General features: G+C 43.0%; 1 protein-coding gene across 1 annotated transcript in view; it reads left to right on the forward strand.

The window, feature by feature from the left end:
- Window positions 1-771: 771 nt before the first annotated feature.
- Window positions 772-19,461, forward strand: part of EPG5 (ectopic P-granules autophagy protein 5 homolog) — a 42,861-nt gene continuing 24,171 nt past the window's right edge. Inside the window, exons 1-20 of the mRNA XM_026038987.1 lie at window positions 772-786; window positions 884-1,819; window positions 3,455-3,698; window positions 4,529-4,665; window positions 5,191-5,298; window positions 6,157-6,230; window positions 6,654-6,762; window positions 7,354-7,468; window positions 7,969-8,119; window positions 8,933-9,088; window positions 9,487-9,644; window positions 11,822-11,976; window positions 12,503-12,643; window positions 12,860-13,024; window positions 13,869-13,988; window positions 14,541-14,791; window positions 15,410-15,550; window positions 16,850-16,994; window positions 18,055-18,252; window positions 18,763-18,873. Coding sequence (XP_025894772.1) covers window positions 772-786; window positions 884-1,819; window positions 3,455-3,698; window positions 4,529-4,665; window positions 5,191-5,298; window positions 6,157-6,230; window positions 6,654-6,762; window positions 7,354-7,468; window positions 7,969-8,119; window positions 8,933-9,088; window positions 9,487-9,644; window positions 11,822-11,976; window positions 12,503-12,643; window positions 12,860-13,024; window positions 13,869-13,988; window positions 14,541-14,791; window positions 15,410-15,550; window positions 16,850-16,994; window positions 18,055-18,252; window positions 18,763-18,873 — 3,630 coding nt within the window. The remainder of the gene's footprint in view (window positions 787-883; window positions 1,820-3,454; window positions 3,699-4,528; window positions 4,666-5,190; window positions 5,299-6,156; window positions 6,231-6,653; window positions 6,763-7,353; window positions 7,469-7,968; window positions 8,120-8,932; window positions 9,089-9,486; window positions 9,645-11,821; window positions 11,977-12,502; window positions 12,644-12,859; window positions 13,025-13,868; window positions 13,989-14,540; window positions 14,792-15,409; window positions 15,551-16,849; window positions 16,995-18,054; window positions 18,253-18,762; window positions 18,874-19,461) is intronic.

A 19,461-nucleotide genomic window follows, 5' to 3' on the forward strand; every position in this document is an offset into this window, starting at 1 on the left:
GGCCAAGGGCAGGGCCCGGGTAGGTGCCGGGCGCCGCGCGCGGGCGAGGTGGAAGCGCCTTCGGTGTGCTCTCGGGGTTGCTCCGGTGCGCCTGTGGCGCGCGCGGGGCCGCAGGGGAGGAGCGCCGCTCTCCCGGTTTCGCTTTTGGGGCTGGTAAACAAGGGCCGCGCGGCGCGGTTGGGCGCGGTGATAACCCGCGCCGCGGGCCGCGCGTGTGGGAGGGGGTAAAATACCCGCCCCAGASCAGGCGTGTGGGGACAGCGCCCAAAGCTGCTTGGAAAGCAGGTGGTCTGCTAACAGTTTAAGTGTTTGTCGCTTTGTTTTGTGTCTCTAGTGGGTTTTCAATATCTGCTTGAAACGCGTGTTTTGGGAATTGTAAAAGATGGTCTGATGATCTTGGCTGTGACGTGTAGATATTTTCCAGACTTCTTTTTGTCCCCAARTCTGTATTTTTTGAAAACTTTTCAGTGCCTTAAAATGTTTGATAGAACTAGAGATGAATTTCCAAGTAATTTACTCTGTAACACTAATGGCTTCTTGTAGAGGTCAGACTCCTGCTACTTTGATTGTTGTTTTACACTTAAATAAGAGACACTCGGTTCTGGGATGTTTCTGCTTTTTTTTTGTTTTGTTTTTGGGTGGGGAAGCACTGAAGCACCATTCCAGAACCGACCAAGAAAACAGACACTGGTAGTTAGTCCTTAAAGAGGAACTAAGGAACGAGGGTCTGTTTGGTGCATTTCTTTTTATCTTCATATTCTTCATGATATTATGAGAATTGCCCTGGTAAGAGGGGCTCTTGGAGTTGTGCTGTTGACAGGGATTGATTGTGTTGGGGATGCCTGGGGGAGAGATTTGTTKGTTCATGACTATTTATTTCTAGGAGAAAAAGAAAATAAGTACTGAAGAGCCCAAGACCCAGGAGCCTGATGATGTCTTCCTCCCTCCCGTGGCAGAAGTGGCTTCTCAGGCCGGCGCAGCGCAAGTGGAGCATCCCGATGGATTTTCAGAAGTCCAGCTRGACGATGGCGCGGAGGAGGGAACTGCGAGCCATGTGCGTGACGCTGCCTCGAGTGCCTCACCCTTGGCAAAGGAAGGGCCTTCAGCGGTGGCTTCGGGGCCTCCAGCAGCAGCAGCAGGAGAAGAGCCCCAGGCCCATCCCCTACGTGAGGAGCAGGGGGACGATGTTGAGAAGAGGCTGGGCAGGAGCCAGGGGCTCTGCCCTGCGGAGGGTCTCGCCCGGCCCTTGGGAAGCTGCGACGTGTCGGGCAGCACCTCTCGTTCCGCTGCGGCCGCCTCTCGCACACAGGGGGCTTTTGTGCAGGACAAAGAACCYGAAAGCAGCCGAGATGTTAGAAGCCCTCTTGTCCCCTCCTTGGAGCAGCTCCCTGTTAACGTCCCCCAGTCCTGTGCGAAATCCCAAGCACGTGTGCAGCATCCCAGACTGAAACCCATTTATCCGGACTTGGCAGCTGAGTTGTCTTATGAGAGACCGACCGTGGTAGCTGTCAAACCGCTGTTGCACAACGAAAGGCTGTACCCAGAAATCCCGACCGAGCCGGAGCTGGTGCCGTTTACCAGAGAGCAGCTGAAGATTTTTGAGCCGTGCTCATGGCTGGAGAATGTTGACTCCTACACGGAAGAATTTGAGAGCGTTGCTCATCAGGACAGGCACGAGTTCCACGAGCTGCTCCTGAACTACATGCGCTGTCGCAAGCAGCTGCTGCTGGCTGAGGCTGAGCTGCAGGCCCTGGCGACAGACTGCCAAAACGCCAAGGGGAGGCTGTGGATGTTTAAAGAGGAGCAGAAAACTGTGCAGGTGCTGCTACTGAAACTGCTTTTGAACCCAAACTGTTTGGACCTGATTCGGGACATGAATCTCTCTTGCTGGGTTTCGGCTGCTTTGCTGTGAAAGAGATGGTTGCCTCTCTTGTTCTTTCTCTTCGCTGTCCCGGTGACAACCCCCTGCCCTAGTGCTTAAGAATACGATCCTGTTGATGTTAAAGGCAGTTTGTTGCTTGATTTAAACTATGACAAGTGTAGAATATTGCAGTCTCTGCTAATGAGCTCTGCTGTCTGGCCAGTCAGAAGGGTGCAGCCAATTCTGCTTGTTGTGTGGGGTCAAATGTGTGCCAGCTGCTGTCCCAGCTGAGTACAAGGGATCTGCGGTGGCGTGGGACCRTAGCCAGGATATCATGGTGACTGTTTCTGCCTGTTGTGTCTGGGCTGCTGCCTGTAGTGGTGATTTTCACTGATGTCATTGCGGGTTGTCCCTCAGGCAGCAGTTGTGGGGCAGTGGAATTAGAGTCCTGCCCCTGGTTGCTCTGCTGCTCAGAGCACAGGGAGTGCGAGATGCATCCACTTGACATAGCTGTTGCTCCATAAGGATAACTTAGAAGTTTTAGCTCTCTCTGGGCTGGCCCTCTAGCAGCATTGGTACCTGCAAACCCAGGCTCCCTGGAGAGACATCCACTGAGCAGATTGGAGTCTTTTTTGCAGAAAACAGAGTGAAGCTGTACCACAGGAAATTGCTAGCTTTTCAGTTATTCTTTTATCAGTTTCTATGCTCTCCAGTTTTAAGTTAACTGTTGCATCTCCCCTGGCCCACATGAAGTTTGCAAAACTCGCTGGCTTCCTGCTTGCKTTATTCCCTCTCGGTTTACTGGGTGTGCACACATAGTTGTTTTTAATACCAATTCAAAACTCTTGTTTTGCCTAAGTTATTAGAATAAGAATACTTTCGAGCCAGGCTTCCTGAGTATGTACATTTTGGGTTTGCTAAAAGAATAACAGAGATGCTACATATTGTGGTTTGTTTTGCTAAGAAGTTACAGTAGGAGTAGAGGGAGAGGATTCTCAGCCTTTGAATTCCAGTTTGGGGAAAGTTAGAGTACAGTTTGCTTGAGAAATGCTAAATATATTGCAGGGAATTACTAATAAATACTGGATTCTAGAAGCCTGTTAAAGCTTTTAGCTTGTGTCAATGTATGTTTTGTCTTTAAAACAGCAGAGCTGGACATTTATGAAGATTTATAAACTAAGACGCAGTTAGTCTTGTCTGGGAGTAGAATGATCTGATTTTGTTCATGTCTGTCGCTGATAAAGACAGGTCACTTCACTTGATCTCAGTTCCTAGTTTTGTGTTCTTGGGGGCTTATAGAGTCTATTTTTTTTTCCTCCAAAGTCAGGGATCTACTGTGTCTTCAGCAGCCAGAAGCTCTGAAAAATAAGTATTGCAAAAATAAATATTGTAAAAGTGTTTTTTTAAGTATTATTTAAAAAAAAAAGTTGATGTTCCCAGATTTTTGTCTTTTGTTATTTGCAAAGTGGCCACTGTCATGAAAACTTTAATATCTGTTGAGTGGAGGATTATGTCAGGGTTAATTTCTTGAAGCTCACTTAACCAAACAAAATGCCAAAAAACACTTACATAAAATAACTGCTTTCCTTTCAGGGTGTCTGTGCAGATCAGTGCAAAGTGTCAGGTCACCATCGCTATCAGGTGGTGGAGCTGAACGAGAGCGTGTTGGGGGAACTGAGGAAGCTGTTTGAAGCCAAAGCAGAGCACGTGCACCAGACCCTGGCGCTCCACTTGTACACCTCGGTGTTGTCCCGCTTGCAGGTGGAGTCCTACATCTACAGGCTGCTCCACAGCTCGTCCCTGCTGAGATCCGTGGCCCTTCAGCAGCAAGAACAAGGTGTGTTGCTCCCCTGGACAGCTGCCTCTGCTGACAGGGTGCTCAGCACCTCGTGTGTCTCCAGTTTTGGGCTTCTTTGGTCGGAATTGTATATTGAGTGTTTCTCCTCTGATACCCATTGGTTTTAGGTAGTGGTCAGTGAAGCTCTCTTGCTGGAAGGCAGTAGTTCTCTTACCTTGGTCTCCTGTGGAGTGGCAGTTGAATGCAGGAGTGTCACTGTCTGCCTAGGCTGTCTACAGCCYCTGGTCACCCTGGGTGGGATGGGACACTCTGAATCCAGTCTCTCATCAAAGGCAWCATTCAATACAGTCTCCTTTCCAGATTGATTGTAGACTGTTTTAAACCGCTTTGGGGGAAGTGTTGCTGCTTTACGCCTCTGGGAAGGCTGCTTGAAATCTCACAGCTTTAATACTTAGATRCCTTTTTGCTTTTCATCTGAAGCACATCCACAATTTGGGCTTGTGGCAGTATCATCTTTTAGCTAAAATGTCCTCCCCACTGTCTATTTATTCTTCCTAGTCTTCCCCCATCTTCAGTTCTATATGTATATAGAAAATAAGCTGGTTCTTTCAAAGGTCGTGTTGAAGGGAGGCCTTTTATGAGAGGAGCTGTGGTGTATATATGTACATTTTCTTTCTAACTGCTTAATTATAAGATTAAATAAAATAAGTCACCTTCTCTGTCACTTCTAGAGAACCACTGTGTTGAAATAGCTCAGTAACARTAGATACAGAGAGAGGAAATTTTCTGCCTCATCTCCAAAAAGCTGCTTATGCCACTGCTGTGAGAGTCACTCATCATCATGCTCAATTCTGTTTTTAAATTTACAGTTTCAAAGCAATCAGAAAATCTTTCCTCAGACTTGAGCCACTTGAAGGAATGTGTCAGTGTCCTGTTCAGTTTCACTCGGAGAGTGATTGAAGACCCTCAGTTTCAAAGTGACCTTCTCGCCTGGCTGCGGAGACTGGTGAGGGCACGAGCACCTGAGAGCAGCTCAGAAGTCTGTCCTGAAAGTCACGGTTTGGCCCATGTGCAATCAGTTCCTGGATTATCTTTTTCTAATTGGGGAACATAATCTGTTGCTGAATCTTTAAAATGAATTCCATAGTCTGATGAAGTCAGTGGAGATGAACTGTCTTAATGATGTCTGGKGTATGAGTGGACCTGAGTGTGTTAATTGATACTGAGTGCTAATGCTCTTTGGGGAGAATGAGTCTTCAATTTGGGGAACTTCTGCTTTGTTCACTTTTGAATAAATTTTTTAGAATGTTACTACTAAAACTTCAGTTCCTTTAAGATTTATGTATACCAAAGCAAGTGGTGTAGGAAATGGTGTAATTCGAAAGCCAAACAGCAGCTTCTCATTTTTGTTCTCCTATTACTTGCCATGAAACCTCAGGCTTATTGGAAAGTGTGAGAAATGAAAACATTATTTATCTGTTTAGCAGGACTGTAAAAGAATGAACTTTGAAATTATTTCCAACCTTTTTAGGTGGCAGTGTTACAGAGAATTGGCTGTCCTGGGGACCATCTCTTCCTCTTGAACCACATCCTCCGGTGCCCAGCCGGGGTCAGTGAATGGGCTGTGCCATTCATTCAGGTGTGAATGTTTAATTCTTTATTTTTGCAAAGTTAGAGTGGAGGGGCTTAGAGGAGAAGAGAATATCTGGTAGCAGATCAGTCCCCTGTGGCAGCTACATGTYTTTGGGTGTAAGAAAACAGTGAGGAGGCTGTTGATGCCGGTTATCTCAGCTGTGATAGGAAACAGCCTCCTCTCACCACCTCTCAGCTAAGGAGACTCAAAAGGGAATTGAAGATTTAAGGTGTGACACCACAGCAGGATTTGGGCAAGGAAAAGAGAAGAGAGTTGAAGCAGTACCTGTATATGAGACGAGTAAGACTGGATTCGCTTCTCTGAGGTGTAASGGATGAGTGAGAACAGTTTTGAAATACTGCATGCTGAAATGGGCTAATTAGCAGGCTAGTTAGCAATGCAAAGGAATATGCTCACTTTGTAGAGATCGGGAGGGAGTGAAGATGTCCATAGGCAGCAGAGTATTTTTCAAAGCAATGTTTTTGCTCTTTAGGATGGGAATATATTGTAAATCTGACTGTAGGAGAAGGATCATGTATACAGTAACAGGGAAATAGCAAACAACAGAATAAAGGGGAGAGCAAAGGCAGCATTTTAACTCCTCTTTTACTGAACTCCTACTTTTCCCTCCTGGTCTTCATATGCAGATGAAGGGAAGAGAGAGATTTAGAGTTGTCTTTTACATATACTTTTTCTTCTGAACAAAAAGCTGGTAATGAGGAGTATGAAACTCACAATATGAATTTACCTGGTAAAACCAGATTTATCTGGTAATTTATCTGGTAATTTATCTGGTAATTTATCTGTTAAACCATTTATCTTGCTTTGTGTTTAACTTGAGACTACTATTTTTTTTTTTTTCAGATCAAGGTCTTGGATAACCCGTCAGGTGTCTTTCATTTCATGCAATCTCTTGCCTTGCTTATGTCTCCTGTCAAGTAAGTGTGAAAAATACGATTTCCTAAACAGATTCTGATTATTTAATAGTGGAAAACAGAATGACACAGGGTCTAGGTAAACAACCATGGAAGCCCACTGCAGCCATGTCATAAAAGCAGGCACTAAGAGATTCATAGTGAAATTTGCAGCTTTTTATTCACCTCAGGATAGAGCCTTTGCAGTACGTTACCCTCCTGCAACAGTAAGAGCTTTTTCACCTGTCKCACAGCTAGTGGTAGGCGACTTTGCTGCGTGTTTGTTGTTGTGAACTCTGAAGTAAAGTTATAGATGATGCTTGCACAGTTACCTGCAGGGAATGCTGTCTCTACAACAAAAGTGCCTGAAGAAAAGCTTTGCGGAGTTGGAGTGTGCATTGGTTGTGCTCTTTATTTTTTTTTTCTCCATGCTTTTTCTGTCCTCAGAAATCGGGTGGACTTTATGTGCCATATGAAACCCAATGAAAGAAAGACTTCCTCTTCATCCGGAAAAGAATCAGGAAACTGGACACTAGTAGATGAAGGAGGAGAAGAGGTACAAAAAATAACTTTTTTTTTCCCTGAATGCCTTTGTTTGAACTTATTGCATTGATTTTGTGAGTTGGAGGAAGTAAAGCTGACTCTTATAAAGCATCAGTTTAAATTTAGATCTATTTTTGTCTCCTTGTAGCTTTGTGGTGTCRTTGCAGATAGTCATGGCATACTGGAAACTGGAGGTTTCCATTAATGAGTATTAAAAAGTAGAAATTAAACTTCATTGGAACTATTGTGTGCAAAAGGAGGGGAAATACAGCTTGTTTTAAGGCAACATGATGGATTTCAAAGTGTTTATATAATGCAAAAGTAGACGTGCATTTGAATGCGTGCTGCCTTGGGGGAGCATAACCCGTAGGAGTTATGTTGGGCTGCCACTGGCTACGTTATGGGGAGCTCTGGCTGATGAGCCTCGTTAGGCAAAGTGCAGGCAGGCCCAAATTTAGGGACCTGTGTGTCTAGCAGACTTCAATTGTCCTTTTTTACATACTTTGTTTCTTTACCCATGCAGGGACTGGAATTGGTTTAATAGCTGTGTCCTTCTGGCATGACTTTTGTTGGGCAAGATACTAAAAGCTAAATTTGTCTGCAGGATGAAGATCCCGAAACAAGCTGGATTCTACTTTTGGAAGATGATTTGATTGTCCTATTGTCACAATTTCCTTTTCGTGAACTGTTTCAGCAGTTCCTTGGGATCAAGTCTGGAGGTAAATTAGCTGCTAAAGGAGCTTACTTTTTATTTTTTGTTGTTTTTTAAATATATTAATGACTAAAACAGCCAAATAGGCTACTCTGTTCCAAAAGATGCTCTTCAAAATGAGCAATAAGCAAATATGCACAAACAGCTTGCAGGCTAAATAGATGACTGAAAGTTGAACGTTATGGGGACTAGCAAGTTCATGGCAATGGCAGCATAATTAGAGTCTTTCCCTTTAGTTTTGATCTGCTTGTGAGAGCTGTTCGCAGATGTGCTTTCAGAGCTAATCTTTACGCCTTGCCTGTTAGTTGTGATGTTGCAGATGTTACTGTGATTTGTCTCCAATTACTTGATGTCTTTTTTTTTCCCTAATCTCTAGACAAGTACATGAAGATATCACTTGTTGGAGACTTTATAATCTGCATAGATGATTTGTGCTTTCAAATTTAAATATTTCCCTTAAGAATGAGCGCTCTGCTTCTTTCTTTTTCTTTTTTTTGCTTTTTATAGGTTCATATTTTCCTGAAAAGACAACTCCTCACGAAATGATGAAGATTTTTGCTTTTGCCAACTCCTTAATAGAACTTCTGGCTGTAGGGCTGGAAACGTTTAACAGAGCCCGTTACAGGCAGTTTGTGAAACGAATTGGTCGTCTGATCAAGTAAGTAAGATTCATTCTGTTATGAATGAATCTCTACATGCTGTTTATTTTCCATTTCTGTGGAGTCTTCCATTGCAAAAGAAAATGCATTTCTCATAAGATGTCTTGTTCGTAATTTCTTTCTGGTTTGAAACTTGGAGCGTCTGCTAAAACATAAAAATCGGTTCTTGGGTGATTCTTGTCCTCACAGTAGGTTTAGCTGCTCTGGGAGTCAGAAGATGCAGAGTCCTTAACTCCAAAACTGTCTCTGTGATGGGGAGGAGCAGTGTCTAAATACTGTGGCAGTGAGGAAAGGTGATTAGAAAAGTTGCGCTTTATTGTTAAATCTCTAGTGGTCACTCAATAGAACCTGGCTGGAATGATTGTTTTCGGCTTAACGGTGTCTTTCTTGAAACAAAATTGGTGCTTTTTTTGTGCTATATTGATTAAGTTAGTGCTATAATAATTGCTCATGTCTGGGCTTTTTGTATGTATAGCAAGCTCAAAAGATAAGATTGCTTTAAGGGTTAAAAGATCACAAAAGCTTGATTTAGTGTAACAGAATATGCATCCTTCGCTTGTAGAACTAGAAGGGGAGAGTACTAGAGTTCATAAACCAAACTTGTCTGAAGAAGTGGGAAAAATACATATTGTTTATACAGGAGTCTCTTAGAAACCAGAGGGCAGAGGCTTAGACTTGTTTATCTTGTAACGAGGCTCTGGTTTGGTTGCATCTGTCTGTTTTTATACTGTAATGATCTTTCAACAGAACTTCTTGTTCTGTTGTCAAAACAAGTTGAAAAACAACTTGTTTTTTCTCTGTCTGTCCTGTAGGATGACACTTTGTCATGTGAGTGACCACTGGGCCCAATACYTTAGCTGCAATCAACACTATGGATCAACAGGACATCCCTACTCCATGGAGAAATTGCAACTGGAGTTTGATGAGCTGTTTTTTAGAGCTGTTCTACATGTTCTGAAGGCCAAAAGGTAGGTTGTCCACYGATGGATACCAAAATACTGTGCTGAAAAGCCATATACCTTGGAATAAGGAYTGTGAGAAAAGGTTGTGCTGAATGAGTTCCTTCAACCTGACACCCCTTTCAGTGGATACTGGCTTTGGCAGTAACTTTAAATTTACTCTTAATGATTTAAACAAGTGTAATATGCAGGATTTTTCAGCTCACTGGTAATATCAAGGTGGGCAAGAATTCTAAGCCTTCATTTCTAACATCAGGTGTGGGGAACTTGCTGAGCTCTTTCTCTCAGAATGAGAGGTGCCGAGACACATTTTCCCATTACTAATTCTGTAGGTCAGAGAATGTCTTTTTTTAAGCTTTTGGGTTTTAACAAAGCAAACCACTTTCCTGTGTTTTCACATCTGACAGGCTGGGAATCTGGTTGTTCATGTCCCAGATGCCTTATGGAACGTTATCCAGCCAAATGCTTTGGAAGCTCTTCTTGGTCATGCACTGCGCAGAGAGCGAGCACCTAGAAAAGCTCTGCTCCAACTTGCAGCCTGCTGATTGCAAGCAGAGACTCAAAGGTAGGATCCCTTTGCTCAGCCCAAACAGCTGTGCCATGCAGAGGAAGTGTTTTGAAGTGGATGCAAAGAGGCTTTGTTTCTTGCATTTGTACAAGGCCAGCAAACAGGAAAGGCAGTTTATTTGGATCAGGACAGGGACGTCATAAGTGTGGCTGTATATTTTTGTGGTATGTTTTGGTTGGCCAGTGCCACTCAGCAACTGTTTGAGGAGCAATACAGATACCCCCCCCCCCCCCCCCCCCTTAAATTCTGAATTTTTAGTATAGGATCTCATCTTTGTGTCTCAGCGTGGTAGAATGCAGTGGGTTGCAGTTCTGGCAATAACAAGTCATTTTTGATGGAGCTTTGTTTCCCATCTAGCTAATTATTTTTTTTATCCTTTTTATTCCCCTGGCTGGYTATGTCAGCCTGTCTGTGTTTTTCACATATGTCCAGATAGGGAAATGAACAATTCTTTCTATTAAATTCATCTAATCTTTGTASATAAACTTGTTTGACTGACACTTAGTGCTGACTTGGTTTCCCATAAGTCATATCCTAATAATCCTTGGCATTAATGTTATTCTAAGGTGGGGAGAGACTTTTTTATTCATCTTCTCAGATTAATTTTGGATAGTGTTACTCATGGTGCATCCATAGGTGCTGACAAGACTGGGACATTGGTAGAAGCTTTAGGCTTGCACATGTAAAGGCAGTTGAATGGCTGCTTTTTAGGAACAGGCAGAATCRGTGTGGTAAAATGAACTAAAGCTGTGAAGAGTAGTTACTAGGACATCCTCTGAGGTTAAGACCAGCTTTGTGGGATCTGAATCTGAACAGTGGGCTGTTGTGTGAACATTTGGGTAGAGGAGAAAGGGAATTGGGTCAGGTAGCAACTGCTTGAAGACACTACTGCTGTGCTCTGAAGAAGTGGGACTTGGATGGAGCCTGTCCTCTCTGCTCCCCATCCTTCAGCCCCACGATGGGGTTCAGGGGGTGTTTTGGGGTATGACATCTTATCCATTACCTTAAAAATGTACTTCCCAATTTCTGCTGTTAATGTAAAAGGTGGCAGGAGAAGAAAGGGGGGTGAGTGGATGAGGCAGAGATTGCTGCAGCTTCTTAGGTGTATGTGTCAAGAATCTAGTTTATTTTATTATATGGAGACTTAGATTGCACAAATTCCCAGCACAATCTTCATGAGATGTGTTGGTGGTGAAGCCTGACCCTCTCAGAYTGAGGTGCAAGTGCAGAATTGCTGAAAGCCCTTGAAACAGAACGTGACTGAGGTGGAAGTGTTTAATGCCAGGCGTGCTGAGTGCACGTGGCTCTGTGGATGGAGTCCTTGAGTAGCTCTGCGAGTGCTTTGTCAGTGTATTCAGCTGCTGTGATGAGGTCTCTGGCACCCTTTCTGYTACAGAGGAAGCACACCACTAGGCCAATCATTTGTAGCCCAGGTGCAGCTTTCAACACCTCCTTCAGCTTCAGTTTATTCTAAGTAATGAGGTCTGTGCTGAGAAGTGTTTTTTCTTCAAGTGTTGTTTTGTGGTAGCCCTTGAAGAGATGAATGGAGATGCTTTCAGTGMTCTCTTTTCTAATCAGTGTAGACAGGTTTCCCTACTTCAGTTGCTGCTTGAAATTGTGGTATGTGGAATGAGCAAAGCCTCTTGATCAAAACCTCTCTGCTCTGCTTGGGGTTGTGCTCCGTTTTCATCTTCCTTTGATTGTAGCACTAGTTAGCTCTTAAATTGTGTGAAAGAATTCAGTTTTAATCTAGGGAGCTAATTGCTGCAATATGTAATGGAAGCTAAAACCATAGCAGTATTTTGAGCAAGCACAGAGATCCAAGCAGGTCCTCCTGTGAATGATCAACATTGCCTAATTCAAAATTAACATTGAAAATGGAATTCTAACCATTTTAAAACAATCTTAGTTTTGATCATGAGTTCTGCCATATTTGTTGACATGTGGGCGCATCGTTCCTTCACTAAACACTATGATATTTTATATCATCCTTCATTTCAAACAGCTGGTACCCATCCCTCCTGAAGGAGGGATACTAATTTGCAGACCCTTATGGATGATAATTCCTTTCCTTTTAATCCATTCTCTGGGATTGGACTGTGACTATATATACAAGTATTGATGATCTACTGTCTATAACATTTGACTTCTGTTTCATGTAATTTTTTGGCTAGATCCGGAGCACCTTGAAAATTTTGAAAAGTATTTGAAGTCAATGAACTGCTCAGAAGAAATTTGTCTGCTCACCACATTTGCTCAGATGGCACAAACCAAACGGGCTGATGTGGATGAGGATTTTATCAAAATGATTGTTCTGGAGATATATGAGGTGAGTAATATTACTGAATATGCTGTTGCTCTTTCTGTCAGTGAAAGGTGTGAAGCATTTCTCTCCTCCATAGCTTATAAACCTCACAAGTAGCTCTCAGTCTCATGGCTGACGGATCTMTGATTGTGCYTGTTCTGTTTTGGCAGAGAAAACATCRGTTTGGTTTTGGTTGTTTCTTTGTMTGGTTCTTCTCTTTCAGGGCTGACTTAAAGCTCTGAAATTCCTGCTGTTTATTCTCTCTTTTCTTGTTGTTGTTCTTTGKACRTTCAGTTCTGAACACTATTTTTGTCACTCTTTTTGACGTTGTGTCAAAACAGTTTCATTAGATGTATTAAACGTTAGGAAAATCCTTTTTAATATTGACATTTGCATTTTTCAGCCTTGTTGCAAGGCTGATAGCGATAGCAAGAGTAATTTGGTTCTGTGTTCTCCAAAAGGTGTTTCATTGCACTAGTGGTGCACTATTTATTGCAGTATCACTGAGTGCCAACCATAACAATCAGCTCTTCTCTGCTCATCTTCGCAGGTGTCCTACATCAGTCTGTCCACGAGAGAGACATTTTCCAAAGTTGGTCGGGAGCTACTGGGTGCTATTGCCAGCACCCACACACAGATGATTTCTGTTCTGCTGGATCGAGTTAGAGGCACCATTGAAAAGGTTGGGATGGTAAGTGCTGACCTCTGTCCCTTAAAAGAAATCATCCAGTTAAAACTAGGAACAGACCCCACCGGGCAGTGTTATAAATACAGCTTGGTAGGCTGGGTCATTTTAAAGAGCTGTTGATGTTTTTTACTATGTCACTGTGCTGGAAAGACCTAGTGATGATGCTTGTTTCATACTTAAAGACTAATGAGCCTTTTGTTCTGTTTTCTCTCCTCAAAGGTTTCTTTGTACCTGTTCAAAGAACTGCCTCTGCACCTGTGGAAGCCTTCATCATCTGAGATAGCTCTGATTCGTGACTGGCTGTTAAATAACAGTCTAACCACAGTGGAGAACAAGCTGGCTTGCATCATCCTGGAAGGCCTAAACTGGGGACTTGGGGAACATGTAAGTACTAAAACACAGGAGGCCTGACATCTGGGTCAGTTTGAGGGGGGAAAAAAAGTTGTTATGATTTGGTGAAAACAGCTAAAACTGCATGCTCTTGATATGATCGTCTGCTTTGTGTGTGTTTGAAAGCATTGGCACTGTGAATTTTGCAGTGATTTTCTAGTGTTCTGCTTGAAGATTTGTTTKTATCGCTTAGCAGTAGTGATGCAGCTGAGTTTAAAAGATATTTAAACAGGAGTTTCCCCTTTCTTAATGAGAGAAAACATCCAAGRGGACAGTTTTTGTGAGTCCCTGAACTAAGAGGATTTGTGGTTGAAAAAGAGAGGGATCGTCAAGCAGTGCATATGACACTGGTGTAGCTGTAGTTTGCAGGATTATATCCAAATATGTTTTGTACAATTCAAGAAAACTCATGATTGAAATAAAGAAGCTTCAAATCCCTTAGTGTGATTTAAAAGACTGAAAAGTATTTCAGAAAATAGGTTATGCCAGGAGCTTTGACTGTTCAGATCAACCTCAGCTTTTCATAGAAGTCCTGTTGCCTGTATTAAAAGACTAGATTTTTTGACTACATTGAGATATTTCAATATTCTGATATGTATATTRGATTGTACTAAACTCTTCCCCACTCTTCTCTGTGCTCATATTCTGACATGAACCTTCCTTTACTTTTGTCTCTTACTTCTTGCTAAACGTATGAAAATGGAGGAATGGTGGAATAAACATATGAGGAATAAACATATGAAAATGGAGGAATGGAGGAATTTTWTAATGCAACTGAACGGTAGGGTTTTAGAGACCTTTTAAATGAAGTGAATTGATGTGATAATTTTCTTAGCAGGATGCTCTTCATCTGGATCCAGCTGTCCATTCTGAAGTTGCATTGCTGGTGCTGGAAGCATATCAGAAGTATCTCCCCCAGAAACCRTATGCTGGGCTGCTCTCTGAAAGCATAAAACAGGTATTTACTCTTCAGAATTACAGGGAATGATTTATGGCTAATGACAGAAAAAAGGCTTTTTTGCTTTTGTTAGTATTAGARCATCATAAAATAACAACTCCCTGGGGATTTGTGCAGCTACCATGCTAACKTAAAATAAAACTGTTCGTCTTAAAAGTTGAATGTGCTCCCAGAACATGGGGCACAGGATGGCATCCAGGTGGGTTTGGAAGATCTCCAGAGGACGAGTCTTCCCAGCCTCCCTGGGCAGCCTGTGCCAGGGCTCGGGCACCCTCACAGTGCACAAGTTCTTCCTCACATGCACATGGAGCTGCCTGGATTGCAACTTRTACCCRTTACCCCTTTTCCTGTCGYTGGCCACCACTGTGAAGAGCTTGACCCCTTCCTCCCTAYATTCGCCCTTCATGAACTTCTAGGTGTTGATCAGGTTCCCTCTCAGCCTTCTCCAGAGAAAACAGGCCCAACTCGGTCTCTCCTCTTACGAGAGATGTTCCAGTCCCTTAATCATCTTGGTTGCCCTTCCTTCCTTCCCATTGCTGCTCTGTGTTCCAGGTCTCCTACTTGGCCAGTGTTGTTCGTTATGGAGAAACACCGGAGRCCTCCTTCAACCAGTGGGCCTGGGGCTTGGTTTTGAGGCTGAAGCTTCACGTAAACGACYGGGGCCTGCGGCAGGGCCGGCCCGTGCCCCCCAGCGCCCCCGACATGGCCGAGTCGGTGACGCTCCACCCGCTSCTGAAGGCTGTTAAAGCCACCATCCCGCTCGGCTGCTACCTGGCCCTGGCCATGACCGTGCTCGGACACAGGCGAGTGTCCCCTCGGGTCCACCCTGARCCACGGCCTCCTCGAGAGTGTCCTGCCCGCTGGTGAACCGAGGCCTGCTGAGCTTCCCCTGCACATCCGCAGTGCTCRAGGACTGTGGTTTTGAACAACAAGATATTTCCTTTATTTGGCTAGTGCACATTTTGGTATTTTGCGTGTGTATGATTGTGATTAGAAATAATAGTGAAAATGCTGTGGTTGCTGAGACTGATGTGGACAGGAATAACTTTTAACTGTGTGTATGTATATACATGCACTATATACATATATATACACAAACACACACATGTGTACACACACAGGTTAAGCCAGAATCTTGACCTTTAAATGACTGAATCCCTACATGAAGACCACTCTTGGTCATTACCCTTTGGTCATTACCCTTATCTCCAGTTTTTCAGAAGAGAGGACATAACATCCTCAAAAGAGCAGAAAGAACTCAACTGATAGATTTGATGAAAATATTTTTCAGGTTTATATCTCCAGGTCTTCAAAGGTTATATGTGAAGATCTGAATGTCTTAGTTTCTCTGTGAACTCAGATAAATTCTTCTTGCTGCTCATAGTCCCAATGCTTTCGCATGTTTATTTTGTTTCTGACAGCATTGAGAAGTTCTGTGCTGAAGGGATCTCTCTTYTGGGTGTACTTGTCCAGTCCAGATACCTGACACCAGTAGTCCATGTGCTGGATARAATTTTACCCCTGTTTTACTCTTGCCAGTATTACCTCCTGAAGAATGAACAGTAAGTGTGATATGTTTTCTTAATATGTTTATTGCTAACGAGCAGTGAAAGTTCATCTCMATGTATTGTCTTCCATTCTGGGTTTTGCAGCTAGCATGAATGTCATACAGATGACTGGAAAACTTCTGGTTTGCCAAGTTACTTTTGGTCACTGGCTGTGCTTGATGATGCAGTTATGGAAACCTGGGCGTCAYGTGTACGGACAAGGCTCGTGACACTGTCCCTGTGTCACACAGTGGTCTCTGGATAGCTGTATTGGCAAGAGAGAGTCTGTAGATAGAGAAACAGGTGGCACTGGGAGTCKTCTTGAGGGCTGGACCTCAACTGTMTCTCCTGGTAAATTAGTGATATGGTCCCTTGTTGTCCTTTTGGCTTGGTCTGCCTTGCAGTCTCTAGGACAATTTCTGAGCTAGATTTTAGTGTTAGTGAGACAAGAACCATTCCCAAGTGGCAGCCTTGAYGGGGGCCATCTGCTTTTGGAGTGTAGAAGAGCTAATAGATGCACTGGCTGCTCTGTGCCACTCGAGTTCTGTGCCACAAAGTGGTCTGGGACGCATTCGACTTTAACTCTCCATCCTGACGTTTCTGCAGTTCAGTTGTTCATGCTGCAGCCTTGAAGTACCCACGGGATATGTCTTAAAACCTACTGCTGGAGCATCTGTTAGGGCTAGGTTGTCAAACACACAAACACTACTGTTTGCTGTGTGAAAACTYGGGATGTGTTGCTGTGCACTTATGCAGGGCAACAGGTTTCTTTTGCAGCCACTGTTTAATTCTCACAGGTTTTGGGAATGTCCTACAGCTTTAAATACTTGGGTGATAGTTTGGGGTTATTTTCTTCATTTCAGAGTAGGTTTGAATCTGCCCATTCCTCTTTTTTCCCTTTTTTTTCTTTTCTCCTTTTTCTTTCCTTCTTTCTTTTTTTTTCCCCAAAGCAGGCAGTGCTGCAGCTATAATTTTCTATGCAAGGTAACGTCAGTGTAAATGGACTCTTTTCTCTTGTAAATTTTTCCTAACTTCTGTCCAAGTGTGCATGTTGTGGTGTAAGACTTATAAACTGCCTTGAATTACAAGCTGCCTTGAATTGTGCATAGTGTGCCCATAATGTGGTTTAGTGGAACCATTAATACTCTGCAGCATGGTTGTGAAGCAAAACCCTGTATACTGAGGTTTGAATATACAAATTTATATACAAARTTAATATATTAAGTTTTGAATTCTTTAGAAGCTGCTCCTCTGTATGTTACGTTGTAGGAGAAACTTTGGAATTGACTGTTTTGCTTTTGTTGACGTCCCCAGGTTTTTATCGCACGTCCAGCTGTTCCTGCACCTGGATAGTGGAGTTCCTCAAGGYGTCACCCAGCAGGTTACCCACAAGGTGACACAGCACTTGACAGGAGTCACCTATGGAGAAAACGTCAAGCTGCTCAGTAGTATGATGCAAGTAAGTTTGATTTTCTTCTCTCTTTTCTTTTTAAACCTGTTAAGTGTCTCTGTGAGGGTTGGAAAGAAATTAGAGTGCACCCCGAACAGTAGCATTTTTTCACTGTCTTAAAGTTTAGGGTCAGAACGGATATTGAATTGCCATGGAATATCCTGCACTAGGCTCAGAGAGCTGGGTTGGTTTTCCATTCCAGGAAATTTCCATTCTTGAGAACACAGAGAGTCGTGTCTTGAGTTTCTGGGATTACTTCAGTGTCTGAGATGATTTCAACAGATGAGCATTTTCTGTGTTTCAGAGGGCAGTGGAAAACATTTAAGATCTGTACCAGTCTGATACTAGGAGGGGGATAGGGAAGGAATTCTGTCCTTACCTAAATGTAGTAATTCATGTGACTCTGGGCATGTTAACAAAATGTTAACCAGATTTCTTAAAAATCATTCAGTCTCTTYGAATATCAGATCAAAACACTGTTTATAAAGGATTGTGATGTATAGCACTACTTTCTCACTTGTGTTTGAGGATTGCAGCAGATACTAYGATTCGAAATACTGCTTCTTATCACTGATTTACAGTTAAGTTAGGAAAAATATTTCTGGCTTGAAAATAAAATAGCTTTGTTAGTGCAAACAGATGAACTAAGACTGGCTAACATTAGTGAGAGAGAGAAAGGCTGAAGAGAAACTCAGCTGCACTGGGAAGTCTTGCAGGAGCACTTCAGAAATGGATGTTATTTAAGCCTGCAGGTTGCAGAGGTTCCTGCGTGTGGCCTGTGCATCTATTTTTACTGATTGCATAAACTTTGCAGGTCTCAAGGCTGCAGCAGCTCTCTTGAAGGTTGGAGATGACGAATAATTTATGGCAATGCTCTTTTTATGGCCATGTGACAATAACATCCTTTTAATCATAGAATTATAGAATGCTTAAGGTTGCTTTTAAGAATCCTAGAAAGCTTAAGAATGCTTTTAAGGATCAGCCCCCCGCTTCACATGAATTAAGCGTTCTTCTGGTGCTTTTCCCGAAGTTGCAAGCTCTTGGATAACTCTACCCCTTAATTTGGCAGACTCACATTTTTCTCAGCACCCAAGCGCACGGCGTGGGGTCAGCAGCAGTGCTCGAGTTCTGGGTCCAGCTCCTCACCAGCCAGCAGCTGTGGCACCGGGACAGGGCAACGCTCTTCTTGCTGGATCACTTATGTAAAGCTGCTTTTCAGTACAGGCAGGAAGATTGTGTGCAAAAGCTGCTCTACCAACAACACAAGGTAAATGGGGAGGTGTATTGGTGTGGCTCTTGAGGCACTGCTGCGCTGCTCAGTTCACATGTTGTTTGTTCTAATTGTTGATGTTCACATATTTGCAAGAAGAGTAAGAAGAATAGTCATGATGATGAGTGATCATGAGGTTCTGCCCAGTTTGGTTTGGAATAGGTCAAGATTAATGGTTTAGCTGATATTTGAATAATTTARATCTATTATTTAGACATTTAATTTAAAGGTGTTCTGTCATAGTATTCTGCAGCCTATGGATCTTATATTCAGTGCTGTGTTTAGAACATCCTCTCCAGAGAAAGCAGTGGCAAACTGTAAAACAGAATCTTTTCATCAACAAAGTAAATTTAAGCAGGCATCTCAGAGGTGGCTTTCCAAGCAAAGATTGTGAGGGAGCAACATGATGGAGGAAGGAACCTGGTTTGAGGCACGGGGACATTTTTGTAGGTTGTAGATTATCTATTGGGTCCTTGCAGAAAAACAGTGTGTTTTCTTTCCTTGCAGAATGCTTTAGGCTACCACTGTGACAAAGGTCTGCTGTCCTCCCTTGTTAGCTGGATTGTGGCAGGCAACGTGACCCCTTCCTTCATYGAGGGCAATGCAAATTCCTCTCAGGTAAGTGCTAAGAAGTTGTTGCAGGAACACTCCTGACGTACACAATATGTGGATGTCACATTTTTTCCTGCTGTRACATCTCTCTGCAGGTGTTCCTTCTTTCTCCCTATCTCTGTTTGAGTTTTCTTGTGATAACCTCCTAAGTTAGCCTAATTCTGCAACTGTATTGCACTAAGGGAAGATAAATATTTTGCACTGATCAAAGTTTAGCTTGGATTCATGTCCAAGAATCGATATAATTGGATTTATTAGTAAAAAATAATCTTAAATTGTCTTCATTTTTTCCTGACACGCTTATTGAGGATACTCATCTGTTAATCAGTTCTTTTCTGATGAGTCTTTTGAATGTTAAGTACTTTCTCTTCCTTGTATGTACCTCTTCAAGCAATACAAACAAAAAAGCCCTTCCGTATCCCAACTGGAGATGTATGGTACAAGTGGGAAGGAGAAGAGTTTATTACARTGTTTGAGTAGGTTAGTTAATCTAGAACTCTGGATAATTCAGTGTACGGTTCCATAAATCTGCTTTCCTCTTTCTTGCACAAGTTTCAGAGTACAAAAGAATGCAGAAGGGAGTAAAAGGGAATA

Source organism: Nothoprocta perdicaria, unplaced genomic scaffold (assembly GCF_003342845.1).
Source record: "Nothoprocta perdicaria isolate Ctin4 unplaced genomic scaffold, notPer1 scaffold_10, whole genome shotgun sequence".
In the NCBI taxonomy this organism is placed as follows: domain Eukaryota; kingdom Metazoa; phylum Chordata; class Aves; order Tinamiformes; family Tinamidae; genus Nothoprocta; species Nothoprocta perdicaria.